The sequence below is a fragment of the Condylostylus longicornis genome, unplaced genomic scaffold (genome assembly GCF_029603195.1).
Source record: "Condylostylus longicornis isolate FDR11 unplaced genomic scaffold, ASM2960319v2 ptg000080l, whole genome shotgun sequence".
Taxonomy (NCBI): domain Eukaryota; kingdom Metazoa; phylum Arthropoda; class Insecta; order Diptera; family Dolichopodidae; genus Condylostylus; species Condylostylus longicornis.
Window position 1 is genome coordinate 5,204,368 of NW_026578048.1, and position 15,591 is coordinate 5,219,958.

General features: G+C 30.1%; 3 protein-coding genes across 4 annotated transcripts; 1 reads left to right on the forward strand and 2 right to left on the reverse strand.

Moving 5' to 3' along the window:
* Positions 1–344: 344 nt before the first annotated feature.
* LOC129612983 (ATP-binding cassette sub-family B member 6) lies at positions 345–4,446 on the reverse strand. Of its 2 annotated transcripts, none has more exons than XM_055526851.1 (9): positions 4,255–4,446; positions 4,096–4,178; positions 3,699–4,007; positions 3,436–3,635; positions 3,239–3,371; positions 2,709–2,877; positions 2,247–2,651; positions 2,001–2,176; positions 345–1,938 (listed from the first exon to the last, which is right to left on the reverse strand). In XM_055526851.1, the coding sequence occupies exons 3-9, from the start codon at positions 3,996–3,998 to the stop codon at positions 808–810; spliced, it is 2,514 nt and encodes an 837-aa protein (XP_055382826.1). In that variant the 5' UTR covers positions 3,999–4,007; positions 4,096–4,178; positions 4,255–4,446; the 3' UTR covers positions 345–807. The 2 variants fall into 2 exon arrangements, with proteins under 2 accessions (XP_055382826.1, XP_055382828.1); XM_055526853.1 differs by having other exon boundaries at positions 4,096–4,183.
* Positions 4,447–5,900: 1,454 nt separating this feature from the next.
* Positions 5,901–13,349, forward strand: LOC129613028 (activating signal cointegrator 1 complex subunit 3). The gene is made up of 8 exons (XM_055526911.1): positions 5,901–6,148; positions 6,215–6,906; positions 6,999–9,109; positions 9,166–11,266; positions 11,363–11,972; positions 12,033–12,201; positions 12,329–12,754; positions 12,823–13,349. Exons 1-8 carry the CDS (start codon positions 6,021–6,023, stop codon positions 13,201–13,203), a joined length of 6,618 nt encoding a protein of 2,205 aa, XP_055382886.1. The 5' UTR covers positions 5,901–6,020; the 3' UTR covers positions 13,204–13,349.
* Positions 13,350–13,426: 77 nt separating this feature from the next.
* Positions 13,427–15,439, reverse strand: LOC129613037 (alpha-1,3/1,6-mannosyltransferase ALG2). The gene has a single exon (XM_055526927.1). The coding sequence runs from the start codon at positions 15,277–15,279 to the stop codon at positions 14,041–14,043; it is 1,239 nt and encodes a 412-aa protein (XP_055382902.1). The 5' UTR covers positions 15,280–15,439; the 3' UTR covers positions 13,427–14,040.
* Between the last annotated feature and the right edge of the window lie 152 nt (positions 15,440–15,591).

The window sequence follows — 15,591 nt, forward strand, 5'->3', positions numbered from 1 at the left end:
TAACAACTATTTTTACTAAAATATTCATAAATGCAGAAAATTTGGCAAGATCACATTTTATAGTCGATGCTCTACTTCGGGTTTGTTATACGTTTTCAATTCAAATTCACTTATTCTTGAAAAAAAGCAATACTCTTTTTTGATAGGAAAAAGTATTTATGTACATATTTCTCCTAGAGGGTCGAAATAAGATTTAAGGAACTTTTGCGAATTATAAATTATCGACATTAATAATAGGATTAAATTAATTCGACTTACATATATGGTTTTTAAAAACCCCCATTGCGTGTAATACATATACATATGTACGTATACCTATTAATAAAAAATAAATTTGTTTTGCTTGAAAAAATATGTTTTTTTATTGATTTTATTCTTCTCCCAGTACATTTTTCTATTGACAAACAATAGACTAAACCACATACCAATATTTTTTGATAAATATAAACATTCACATTCTACTTCAATTTTTTCCATTTAATTTTAAGTGAAACAAAAACAAAACAATCACAATAGAAAAACTCAGGATATAAGTGTAAATTTTGTATTCTTAAATTTAATTGATCTCGATGATTTTAATATGATGATAAAAAAGATGATAGCGACGATATGATTTTAATATTATAACAAAAAATCATTACTTTGGAGCAGATCGCTTATTTAACATTTTCAAGTGTATTTTAACAAAGTAAAAGTATTATTTTTTTAAGATCTGCGAGGATGAATCAAAATTTTCCTAAATTGCTTTTTATATTAATAGCTTTATATATTACTACAATACTATGCAATTAATTAAAACAAAGTTCTTTAATGATGACCATGAGCTTCGTTTTCTGTTGTTTTATCGTTTTTATCATCACTAGTTGTTTTAATTTCTTGTTTCCTATTTTCAGCATCAAGATTTTTCAATTGTTGTTCCCACATATCTCGGTAAACACCATTATTATATGATAGTAGTTCATCGTGTTTACCTCTTTCTACAATAGATCCGTCTTTTAATACTAATATTTCATCAGCATGAATAATAGTTGATAAACGATGTGCAATAATAATTGTAGTTCGATTAGCACACACTTGTGCAATTGCTGATTGAATATTACGTTCTGTATGAGTATCCAAAGCACTTGTTGCTTCATCTAAGAGAACGATAATTGGCGACTTTAAAAGCGTTCTTGCTATAGCAACGCGTTGCTTTTCACCTCCACTTAATCTTAAACCTCTTTCACCCACTTGAGTATCATAACGATCTGGGAAAGTTTGAATTTTATCATGTATATCTGCACTACGAGCTGCACTAAAAACTGCATCGGGTTCTGCTCCAATGCGGCCATATTCAATGTTATAGTAAATTGTGTTATTGAACAGAACAGTATCTTGCGGTACAACACCAATGGATTTTCTCAATGATTCTTGTGTCACCATTTTAACATTTTGTCCGTCAATTAGTATTGCTCCACTACTAATATCGTAAAAACGGAATAGCAAACGAACTATTGTGCTTTTTCCAGCTCCTGATGGACCGACAATAGCAACAGTTTTGCCAGCAGGAACACAAAAACTTACATTTTTCAAAACAATACGATCTGGTGAATAGCCAAAACTAACATTTGAAAATTCTATTTTGCCTGCGGAGGCTTGCAATAAAGAAGCACATGGGGCATCAAAAACTTCTTCTTCCTCTCTTAATAAATCAAACATATTTTCCATGTCAATGAAATTTTTCTGAATTGCGCGATAATATGTTCCAAACCAATTTAGTGGCATATAAAGTTCAACTAGATAAGAGATAAATAATACATAGTCACCAACAGTTAAATTTTTTATGGTTGCCACATCGTAAACGCAAAGCATTGAACCAGCTAATAAACCTGAGCAAAGAATAATATTTTGAGCTGTATTGAGAATATTTAAAGTAACCAATGTACGCCATTCTTCTACCTAAAACAATTTTGTATAAGTTATAATCATCTATTAAAATTTTTTGAATTAATATCTATTACTTGGAACTTTTCAATAGCTTCACGAAAACTGTCTACTTCATACTTTTCGGCACCATAATATTTTACAGTTTCAAAATTTAAAAGTGAATCCACACTTCTTGCACGAGCTGCATTTTCTGCTAAATTTTTACTTCTTTGATATTTAGTTCTCCACTCTGTGATCACTATGGTACTAACTGACATATGTACATAAAAAGGTGTATGCAAAAATAAAAAAGAAGATAAAGTAAGAATTTAAAAATTTACCTATATATAATGTCATAGTAACAAATACTATTAAACCAAACCATCCATTGAATGCAACAATAAAAAATATAACAGCAACAATTAAATCAGCGATAGTTGGAGCAATCGAAAAAAGAATGTAATTAAGTAAATTGTCAATTGAATCAGTTCCTCTATCCATAATTCTTAGAACTTCTCCCGTTTTACGTTGTAAATGCCATCGTAGCGAGAGGTTATGCAAATGACGGAATAAATCTACTTGAATTTCTCTTGTTGTATATTGTTGTACCCTAATCCATAAAAATTGACGCAAGTTATTTAATAATCCCATACTTCCTGTACCACTTCCTTGTAAAAATGATAACGCAACAAATATTAAAACAAAATCCCATCGAAAATATATTGGAGCAATCGTCAAACTGTCAACTAAAAAGAAGTGAATTATTAAAGATGTAAACAAAATTGTGTTTACTAAAATTTTACCGATAGCTTTCCGATACAAAGGTAGAAATAGTTTGATCACACGACCACTAATTAACAATAAGATGCAAATCAAAACTCTAGACTGTAAAAGAAAATCTTTTTTCGGCCATATGTATGGAAATAGTTTACGCAATTTTTTGAACGCATTTCTAAACGCTGATGTATTTTCCTGAAAAAAAGTTTTAAAAAAAGATTTCTAAATACCAGAACAAAGTTATGAGTGAATTTTTCAGATTGAAAAATATTAAAATAAATTATAGTAAATAAATAAAAGTGGGTGTTTATATAATTTTATTTTTGATTTTATCCGAAAATAATTGAAGATAGTTTATAGCATGGAAGCTTTTAATTTCTAAAAAAAAAAACAAAACAAAAATAGTTATCAAAACAAAATATTTTAACTTGGTGATAAGTCTCTACGTGACAGATTTAATTTTATGATTAGTTTTCGATAAGGGGAAAAAAATATTATTATAAACAGCTGCCTCTACATTATTTTAAACTCATTCGTATAACGAAAAACAACTTACATCTGGTGGTAATAACAATTCTTCTACACCTATAGGTACCATTATTCCAGGAGCTTTCAATCCCAATATAAATATTAATAACGCTGAAGTATATCGTATTATAAATAAACTCATCTCAATTTTATCTTTTGTACTATAAAATTAAAATAGTCAAATTATTTATAAATTTATTTAATAAGTAGGATAATGCAGCTAACGTTTTTAGGTTGAACCACCAGTCTTCATGTCTCATATTAACAAATGATAAATTCTCAACTATAAATAACATCGTCCAAAATAGCAGCAAAATAAATCCATGTCCTCTTGTTGGAACTGAGGGTAATAAGTAATACCTTTCTTTTCTAACCAAAGCAACTGATAAACTAAAAGAAATGGTAGTTAAAATTGTTGAAAAAATCTGAAAATATAAAATACAGGTAGGTATAATTTTTAAATAAAATATGGTTTCAAAAATTTTTACCATAAAGCCGTAAATAACTGCGTTTTTATAAACAAAGCCATTTAACACAAATCTTACATTAACAAGTAAAGGGAATAAAAATAATAAAAATATTTGAAATTTATAAAGTTTTGATCTTGGTATTTGATTTGTATCTGTAATAGGTGTAGCGTATTTCCAATACATCAATAGTTCCAATGTTCCAAATATTATTAAAAAGCCCGCTGTTATTGATGTAAATACTGTGTCCATAAAACAGTGGGAGATTCCATGATTAACCCAAAATTGGGATAAAGTTACATTTGGAGGACAATACAGCATATTTTTCACCTTCATGAATGAAATAATCAAATTATATTTTTTAATTATGTAATTTTGAACATACAATTATTATAATTGTATAAAAAAAAATACAGACCTATGTTTTTCTCTTAGGTGTTAAAATTAAAAAATCTGTACTATATTGTCGTGTTAGATTGAAGAGTACAATTTTGTAACTAACTATACTAAGAATTGTAATATTTTTTAAGTAATAAGTACAATATATTAATTTATAAACAATATAAAAACGACATACAAATATAAATTATTCCCCTTTTCTAAAGGCAATTTTACAATTATTTTAATACACTTTTTTTATATAATATTTAACAAATTGTTGAAATTCATTTTATTATGTACATTAGTTATTTTTTTTCTACTAGCAAAATTTAATTATCCGGCACTTCTGTTCCACTGTTATTCCTCATAGACAAAAAACCACATATCATCTCTGACGTCACATGCAATTGAAGTTTTTTACAGCTGATTTTTTTTTATATCCACTGAGTTGCCATTTTCATGGGAACATACAAAAAATCTAAAGCCTAGAAGAAAACGAAATTATTACAAATATTTTCATAGCTCTTTATAGCACAACATTTAGCTGAGAAGAAATATAAAAGTTGTCTGTCATATTACTTTTGTATTTTTTCATAAATATTTCTATATTTCATAAATACAGAAATCTGCATAAAATATTAAAAATAATTTTATATTATATTCTTAAAATTATTCCAATTTATTTCACCTATTATTAAAATTAGGTGAAATAAATGGAATTATGTACATACATAAATATAAGTTAAAAGAAATTTAGATATCTTGTGGAAAAATTACCTCGTTTATATGGCAGCTTGAGTACTTGACTTGAAATCAGCTTGAAACTCAAGCAGCGTTTTTAATATGTCAGCTTCAAAGCTTGAAAATGACATTTAGCTTGAAATCAGCTTGAATTTGACAGTCTTTGAAGTAATAGAAAACAAAGTAATTAAAAAAAAAAGAAGTTGTAATTAATATTAGAAAATATGGATTGTAAAAACAAACAAAAACTCTTAATAAAGTGCATGGAAAATTATAAAATCCATCAGGAAAATATAATCAAAGTTTTTATAAAAAAAAAATAATAGAAATAGAGTGAAATTTTTAAGAAGATTAAAAAATAGAATAAATATCAATTTTAAAAGACATAGTGATAACATGAAGAAAAATATTGAAATTATACAAAATTCTCAGAAAAGAAGCAGAAAATTATGGATGAAGGATATTTTTTGCCATCGATTTTTTCTATAATTTTTTGTTCCTTAAAAAGCTCCAGCATAACCCGCGTCTCCTCATTGCTCCAAATATTTCTTTGCGACATATTCTACAAAAAATTATAAGTTTATAATAATAAATATCAAAATAAAAATACAAAATATCATGTACATATGTTCAAAAATTAACTTACCTTTCATTTGTATTGACACTTAATAGTTTCAAATTCATAAAGCACTCTATTTCTACTGTCATTTTAGGACAAAATATTAAATTCTGTCATTTTCAAGCTCTCAAGCTTTCAAGCGGTGTTTTTACTTCAACATTTCAAGTCAAGTAGGCAAAATTTTTTGATTGACTTGAGTGAAGCCGATTTCAAGTCAAGCAGTGTTTATATGTTCATAAAATAGGCTTCAAGTAAGCTTGAAGCTGCCATATAAACGAGGTAAATGTAAAAAAATTACTGCCGCTTATACTTATGGCTAAAGTTGGACGTTTAACAGCGGCTGAATCATGTTTTAATGGTTTTATTCGAGTATCGTTTAATTTTTTAAACAAGTGGTCAACAAACACTTCGTTTAAATTTTTAGTTGTCAGTTCGCCAAATGTCATTAAAAACAACAATTTCATAAGGGAAGTAAATTTTGATAATAGGGAGGAATTTGTCGAAAGCAGCAAGGAAAGTAAATTTACTTCTTATTACAAAACAGTGAACGACTTGTTTAAATTGGCTTTAGGGTTTAGGTGAATATTTAGTTATTTTGAAAAATGCTACCTTTGCCAAGGTTGTCTAGAGCCCTTCGCGCAAACACAGATTTAGAAATCAGCCGGAGTTTAAAATTAACTAGTGAAGAAAAAATCAATTTGAAACTCTGGAGATCTCAAACAAATAAAAAGTAAATATGTACATATTCATAAAAGAAACTGAAACTGGTGAATTATAAATTAAAATATATTTAAAGGTCAATTTGCTGGAAAAGCCTTAAAGATGCAATTACTGAAAGCGTTTCTTCTGAGGAAGATGTTAAAAAGTTATTGGAAAATTTGCAAAAGTTGTGGGTTATGACACGTGAAATGATTGGGAATGATGAGAGTTCCGAAGTTATAAACGATGCTGCAGTTTTCATTTTAACGTTGTTCCTAGATGTAAAGATTGTGATGAATAAACATATTAATATATTGAAAAATATGTTTGGAACTATATTGCCACAATTAGCTAATAAAATGTGTTCTGTTGTGCACGAAATTAGTTGTATGCTGAATGATGAAGCAAGGAGCTATATAGAAAGAATTTCAAATGATGTGTGTGCTGAGTTGAACGGTTCTGATTCCGAAGGTGCCTGCAGTATAACTACATGGGGTTCGCAAATAACAGTAGATCTTTCAAACAATGATAGAGATGATGTCCCGCTTGAACTTTTACAAAATTTGTCACCAAATTTGGCTGCGAACGCAAAGACTGCACTCACATTTTCAATGGAATACAATGCAAGAATTAAAGAAAATAGTAACGACATTTCTGCAAAGTGTGGAAAATACAGCAAGGCTTGGTTTTCAACGTACGTCGGTGAGGAGCTCATAAACAGTTTAATAGAAGTACTTAAATCAACAAAATCTAATGACGAACTTCAAAATGATTTATTTGAATTTTTAGGTATATGGGAAAATTTTATGTTACTTTCTTTAAAATAATGTTAAGCATAGCAATTCATAATTTTTTACTATCGTAATATAAATATATTTTAGGCTTTGACAAATTCGAATTGATTGAAGATATTTTGAACAATAGAGCTGTTGTAATTGACAAATTTGAAAATGACGAAAAAAAAATGAAACTGAAATCAATGATAAGATCTAAAGAGCAATTGAAAAATATTCAAAAATCTTCTAAAGAGAGACCTCCTCCAGTGGCAACTGTATTAGTTCAGTCAGAGCAAGAAAGGCAATTAAAAAAGCAAGTTCGAAGGGATGAAAAAAAACTTAATAGACTAATTAACAACGTTGCAAAAGATTTGGAAGATTTAGAAGACGATGTAATAAATCCAGCAAAGTTAAGGTTGCAACATCAGCAGAATCTTTTAGCAACAGCAAGCCGTCAACCTATCTTTAAAGAAAATATTGAAATGTTAACTGCTGAAAGACTTGCCAAAATTTCTCAGGTGTCCGAAAAATATCCATTTGTATTTGATTCTCAAATAGAAGCCAAATTGCACGCAGGATTTATAGCTGGAAATAAATTAATGTTGCCAGAAAATGTTGAACGTAAGGATGCAAAAACACACGAGGAAGTTAAAATTCCAGCAACCGAGCCACCTCCTTTGAGTGTAGGAAACAATCGAATTCAGATTTCCAATTTAGATGAAATAGGTCAAACATGCTTTCGAAATACCAAGGAACTAAATAGAATCCAATCTGTTGTATATCCAGTAGCGTATCACAGCAATGAAAATATGTTAGTGTGTGCTCCAACAGGGGCCGGTAAAACAAATGTAGCAATGTTAACCGTAGCTAATACTATAAGATCGTTTACCGATCAAGGTGTCATACATAGAGATCAATTTAAGATCGTGTACGTTGCTCCAATGAAAGCTTTAGCGGCAGAAATGGTTGAAAATTTTCAAAAGCGGTTGCAACCTTTGAATATTCTTGTTAGAGAACTAACAGGTGATATGCAACTCACAAAACTTGAAATGCAGCAAACGCAAATGTTAGTTACTACTCCCGAAAAGTGGGATGTTGTTACAAGAAAAGGTGCTGGTGATGTCGCATTGATTACGTTAGTAAAACTTTTAATTATTGATGAAGTTCATTTGTTACATGGTGAAAGAGGTCCTGTTGTAGAGGCATTAGTCGCTAGAACACTTCGTCTAGTGGAGTCTTCGCAAAGTATGATACGAATAGTTGGCCTTTCAGCTACGTTGCCAAATTATATCGATGTCGCCCGGTTTTTAAGGGTGAATCCAATGAAAGGTTTATTTTATTTTGATTCAAGATTTCGACCTGTTCCTCTAAGTACTACATTTATTGGGGTGAAATCTTTAAAACCTTTACAACAACTAGCTGAAATGGATCAAATTTGTTATGATAAATGCGTAGATTTTTTGAGACAAAAACATCAAGTAATGGTTTTTGTTCACGCTAGAAACGCCACGACTAGAACTGCTACTGTATTAAGAGAATTGGCACAGCAAAAAGGTCAACTGAGTTTATTTACTCCAGAAGATAATGCTCAACTAGGAATTGCACAAAAATCAATTAGTAAAAGTCGGAATAAGCAATTGATAGATTTGTTTAATAGTGGAATTGCAATGCATCATGCAGGAATGCTCAGATCAGATCGCAACATGGTGGAAAAATATTTTGCTGAAGGACAAATCCGGGTTTTAGTATGCACTGCAACATTAGCTTGGGGTGTAAACCTGCCAGCTCACGCTGTTATTATTAAAGGAACCGAAATTTATGACTCAAAACATGGCTCATTTGTGGATTTAGGTATACTCGATGTTTTGCAAATTTTCGGACGCGCTGGTCGTCCACAGTTTGATAAAAGTGGTTCTGGAACAATAATCACAACTCACGATAAGTTAAACCATTATTTATCATTATTAACAAATCAATTTCCTATTGAGTCGAATTTCATTCAGTGTTTGGCCGATAATTTAAATGCCGAAATAACATTGGGAACAATTTCAAATGTTGACGAAGCCATAGAATGGTTGAGCTATACTTATTTGTTTGTTCGTATGAAAATAAATCCACAAGTATATGGTCTTAATTATATTGACGTTCAAAGGGATCCAAGTTTAGAAGTTAAAAGAAGAGAATTAATAAAATCTGCCGCTATGAGTTTGGATAAGGTAACTTCAGCTTTTTAATTTTCTTTCAGTTGATATGTTTATAATTCTTTTTGTAGGCAAGAATGATTCGGTTTAATGAAAGAACCGGAGACTTAAATATAACAGATTTAGGACGTACAGCGTCTCATTTTTATATTAAATATGATACTGTAGAAATATTCAATGAATTAATGATTCCGTTTATGAATGAAGGTCAAATTTTGGCTATGATGTCCCAGGCACATGAGTTTCAACAGTTGAAAGTTCGCGACGATGAACTTGAAGAATTAGACGAACTAACGCGAGAATATTCTGAAGTACCGGTGCAAGGTGGTAGCGAAAACGTTCATGGAAAAGTCAATATATTGATGCAAACTTACTTATCGCGCGGCTTTTGTAAATCATTTTCGTTAGTGTCTGATTTATCGTATATTACTCAAAATGCTGTTCGGATAGCAAGAGCTTTGTTTACCATCGTTTTAAGAAATAATGACGCTGTATTAGCAGGAAGAATTCTCGCTATAAGCAAAATGTTTGAAAAACAAATGTGGGAGCACGAAACCCCGTTAAGGCAATTTACATGTTTAGGGCCTGAAATTATTGAAAAAATTGAAAATCGCGGTATAAGTATATTAGCTTTACGTGAAATGGATTCTAAGGAAATAGGGATATTTTTAAGGAATCAAAGATATGGATCATTGGTATCAAAATGTGCTCATGAATTTCCAATGGTTGAGATTGAAGCAAATTTGCAACCAATCACAAGAACTGTGCTTAGAATCAGAATTTTTATAACTGCAAATTTTAAATGGAATGACCGTGTTCATGGGAAGCACTCTTTACCGTTTTGGTTGTGGATTGAAGATACCGAAAGCAATTTGATATACCACTCAGAATATTTTCAATTAACAAAAAAAGCAGTAATATTAAAAGATGCCCAAGAGTTGGTCATGACAATTCCATTAAAAGATCCCTTGCCGTCCCAATACATAATACGTGTTACAAGTGATACATGGCTAGGATCGTATGAATCTGCAGCATTGAGTTTCCAACATTTAATACTTCCAGAAATTCATCCTCCTCACACCGAGTTATTACCATTGCAACCTCTTCCGGTCAGTGTTTTAAACAATAAGGAGTATGAGTCCCTGTATCCATTTACGCACTTTAATCCAATTCAAACGCAAATCTTTCATTGCTTATACCACTCCGATAATAACGTTCTATTAGGAGCACCAACAGGGTCAGGAAAAACAATTGCTGCAGAAATTGCAATTTTTAGAGTTTTTGAAAAGTATCCAAAAGGGAAAATCGTTTACATAGCTCCACTAAAAGCTTTGGTTCGGGAGCGTATAGATGATTGGAAGATTCGTTTAGAACAAAAATTAGGAAAGAAAGTTGTGGAATTAACGGGTGATGTAACACCAGATATTAAAGCAATAAGGGAATCAACTGTTATTGTAACTACACCTGAAAAATGGGACGGAATCAGTAGATCTTGGCAAACGAGGGATTATGTTCGAGACGTAGCTTTGATTGTGATTGATGAAATACATCTATTGGGTGAAGATCGAGGACCTGTATTGGAAGTAATAGTTTCTCGAACAAACTTTATAGCGTCTCACACCACACGCACTTTAAGAATAATCGGATTATCAACCGCTTTGGCCAATGCTATTGATTTAGCAAATTGGCTGGGTATTACGCAAATGGGATTGTATAATTTTAAACCATCTGTAAGACCCGTTCCGTTGTCAGTTCATATAAGTGGATTTCCTGGTAAACATTATTGTCCAAGAATGGCTACCATGAATCGTCCAACTTTTCAAGCTATTCGACAGTATTCACCATGCACTCCTGCTTTAATATTTGTATCATCACGTCGTCAAACACGATTGACTGCTTTAGATTTAATAGCGTTTTTAGCAGGAGAGGACAATCCAAAACAATTTTTACACATACCAGAAGAAGAAATGGACCAAATCCTAATAAATATCAAAGATGCCAACTTAAAACTAACTTTGGCTTTCGGTATTGGCATGCATCATGCCGGTTTAACTGAGAGAGATAGAAAGACATGTGAAGAATTATTTTTGCACAGAAAAATTCAAATTCTTGTAGCTACAGCTACATTAGCGTGGGGAGTTAATTTACCAGCGCATTTAGTTGTAATTAAAGGTAATAAAAGATGAACTGCTTTTTAATCCAAATAAATTCGATATTAAGTGATTCAATTAAAATCGAAATGAAATGAGATTCTTCTGAAAATTTTAGGTACTGAATATTATGACGGAAAACAAAAACGTTACGTTGATATGCCAATTACTGATGTTTTACAAATGATGGGCCGTGCTGGTCGCCCTCAATTTGGGAATGAAGGTGTTGCTGTTGTTTTAGTACATGACGTTAAAAAAAATTTCTATAAGAAATTTTTATATGATCCATTTCCCGTTGAATCAAGTCTTTTAGAAGTGTTACCTGACCATATTAATGCTGAAATTGTTGCCGGAACTGTTCAAACTAAACAAGCGGTTTTAGACTACTTTACTTGGACTTATTTCTTTAGGCGTTTATTGAGAAATCCAACGTATTATGGCTTAGAAAGTATTGAACCAAAAGAAGTTAATAGCTTTTTGTCAGGATTAGTTGAACAAGTTTGTAATGTACTGGAAAGTTCTGGATGTTTGCAAATTGATGAAAGATTTTTATATCCAACTCCAATGGGCAGAATATCGTCATATTATTATATCTCGCATCAAACTATGCGACATTTTGCAGATTCATTAAGGTTTGAAATGAAAATGGAAGAAGTCTTACGTGTTATGTGCGATGCATACGAATTTAGTCAACAACCGGTTCGTCATAATGAAGACGTCTATAATGCGTGAGATATTAGTTCTCTAGATGTATGAATTAAATTTTTATATGCAAATTATATTTTCAGAGAGTTAGCTAAACTGTGCAGAATAAAAGTTGATCCTTTGACTTACGATTCTCCACATACAAAGACATTCCTACTGATGCAAGCTCACTTCTCACATTTACCACTGCCAAATTCTGACTATTTAACTGATACTAAATCAGTTCTGGATCAATCAATAAGAGTGCTACAGGTAAATATTTAACATTTTGGTAAAACCATGTGGAGAAAATCATTAATATTCTAACATTGATGTAATGCTTGTTAATTTTTTTTCTAAAATTTTTTTATATTTGTCTTTTAATTAATAAATTCTTTAGGCAATGATTGATGTTGTTGGCGAAAGGGGATGGTTAGGTACAACATTACAAATACAATTAATTATGCAATCTGTAATTCAAGCCCATTGGTACGATGAAATAGAAATTTTAACGTTACCACATGTTGATGAGTTTAACTGTGATGTGTTCAATAAAATAAAGCATAATTACCCGGTATTAACGCTTCCAGTAATAAAAGAAATAAGTGTAAAAAACTATGAAAAATTGGCAGGGCCATTGAGGGAAAAGTTTTCTGAACCAGAAATTGAACAGATATATAAAGTTATATGTGATATGCCAACGTTAAATGTAGAAATTTCTATAGCCGGTTCATACAAAAATCATTTCGATATTACTCGTCCAATAGAATATGTAGCTGATGGAAAGAAATCCATGGAAACCTGGATAGAAGTACATGCAATGCAAGTAAGATAGAATTGAATAATCAAAAAAGTTCTGTATAAAAACATATTTAATTTATATCTTTATTTTAGGAATACACTGTCAATGTTTATTTACATAGATTAGGACCTGCACGTAATGATTCTAAAATATACAGTCCTAAATTTCCAAAAGGCAAAGATGAGGGATGGTTCTTGACATTAGGTTGTGTGGGAAATGGTGAAATGATTGCTTTAAAACGTATTGGTTATCGTAGTAATAAAAGTAGCCATCAAATAACTTTTGTAACTCCATCTAATAAAGGTCGTATTATTTATACGCTTTACATAATTTCTGACGGATATATTGGGTTTGATCAACAATACGATTTACAATTGAATGTTATAGATCCTAGAAAAAGTTTGGAAACTGATGAAAATGTAATAGATTCAAACGTTTTTTTGAATAATATAACTGATAAAGAAAAATATTAATAAATGAATTATTTCATTATGCATAAGGAAAATAATACTTAGTTAAATATTAAAAAATGAATTTAAATTAAATATTTATTTTAAATACATAAGTATTTAATTGTTATAATTTTTTTTTGTATAATATTTTAATAAAAATATTTGGAAAATAACATTCTACTTGTCTTTTTAAATTTGTAATATAATAGTGCACATAATATTTTAAATAACTAATGCTATTTATTGTGTTTTTGAAATTTTATTTTTATTTTAAATGTTGTACGTATGTGCAAAATGTTTTTTAAGTTTTCCTTTAATTAAAAATAAAAATTATATTACTTATGTAGAAATAATTTTCAATATATGTATGTATGTATAATAATCTACATATTCTAACTACATAATGCGTACATGGATATTAGGGTTCTAAAAATTTTTTGGTTAAATTTATATTTCACGAGCGAGTTCCTTGCAATTAATTTTTATATAAATTAATTGCAATTTAATTTTTGATATAATTGTGCCATACAACTTTGTTAAAACTCATGTTTTTATTTATATCATTCCAAAAATTTAATATTTGAAAAAACAAATAATTTTTTTCTTATTTATCTCTAAAATTGAATTAAAAGCCTATGAATTGATTATAAAGAATTAAAAATAACAAAATTATTTCTAATTGTACTTGGAATACGTTTTAAATGCTCTGAACTACGAATAATGTTTATATAACATTTTTCAATAAAAATCCAAAATTTACTCTGATTTAAGAAAATTCCGTTAATAATTGTATGAAATACAAGTTATAATGTAATCGGTTTGCATTCTAATATTAATATAGAAATATTTCTTTAAAATTTATGAACTCTTAATTTTATCTTGACTTATACATTCCATAACAATACAGTCTGTTTTATCAGCAAACGCTTCAAAAGAAAATTTCTGTTGAACGCGCTTTCTTCCCATTTCACCCATACGTTCTAATAAGGGGCGGTCTCTAATTAATCTTATCATAGCTTTGGCGAAAGCCATTTTATTATGATCACAAAGTAATCCAGTTGATTCATGGATAATCGTTTCTGTAGGACCACCACTGTTGGCTGCTACAACTGGTTTTGTCATATACATTGCTTCTAAAGGTACTATACCAAAATGTTCATTCTCTGGTGTATAAATTAAGCAACTACATTTCTTTAATAAATATATTTTTTCAATATCAGATGGTGATTTTAGAAATATTACTTTATTTGCAACACCTAATTCACGAGCTAATTCTTCTAATTCATTAAAGTATTCAATATTTTCATTAACGCGAACATCATAACCACCAGCTATTATCAAAAAACAACGATTCCATTCCGGTGGATTTAGTACTGCTTGCAGCTGGTTAAAAGATTCAATTGCTAAAGCTAAATTTTTTTTTCTTTCAAAACGATTTATTGATAAATAAATAAAAGCATCTTTTGACAGCTTCAAATCGATTTCATCATCTTTAACCTGCGTATCATCAAAGAAGGTTGTGTTCAATGAAGGGTACAACACATCTGGAGTGATGTCTAGTCTTTTAAAGGTTTTTCGAAATATATTTCTAGTAAATTTGCTATTGACTAATACACGATCTGCTCTTCCAGTTGTAACTTCTTCTAAATAGTTTAAAGGAGTACGATAGGCTGTTTTAATCATTCCCCCTTTCTGCGATAATAATTGATCAGGAAAGTGACAGTAGAAAATTATTTTTGGCTTATATTTGGCTAATCTTAAAAATGGGATCCCCATTGAAATTTGATCACAGAAAATTATATCTATTTTTTCACGTCTTGAAAATATTAAACTAGTATAAATTGCTGCATAAACCATTCTGAAATAAGCACAAAATGCATAAAGTCCACCAAATATTTTGCGAGGCAACCAATCACCAACTGTTTCAACACGTATTGAACCATTTCGAGTTTCTTCAAAGCAATGACTTTTATCATGATGATTAGTTAAAAAACTAACGATATGTCCTTTATGTTGTAAAGCTAAAGCTGCATCGACAACAAGACGTTCTGCTCCACCAATACCCAAATCGGGATGCATGAAAAGTACTCGCACCATTATTATTTTTTATTGTATTCAATTTTGCTAAGCTTTAGCTTTTTAAAATGTCTGGACTCTTCAGGGTATTTTATAGAATCCTTTCAAGTTCATGAAAAAAATAACACAATTTGTAATTTTTACTGGCACTGCTGAGAGCCTCGCAGCCTTTTTTCCGACAAAAATTGACATATGCAAAAATGACGTCATATATTGTAGTGATGAAATTTCAAAAATTTCAATAGTCATTTTTGTTATTAGTATTGCGAGAATCGAAAATATATAACATCTGATGATGAAAACAAAACAAAAACCATGTGTTTCTGACAATCG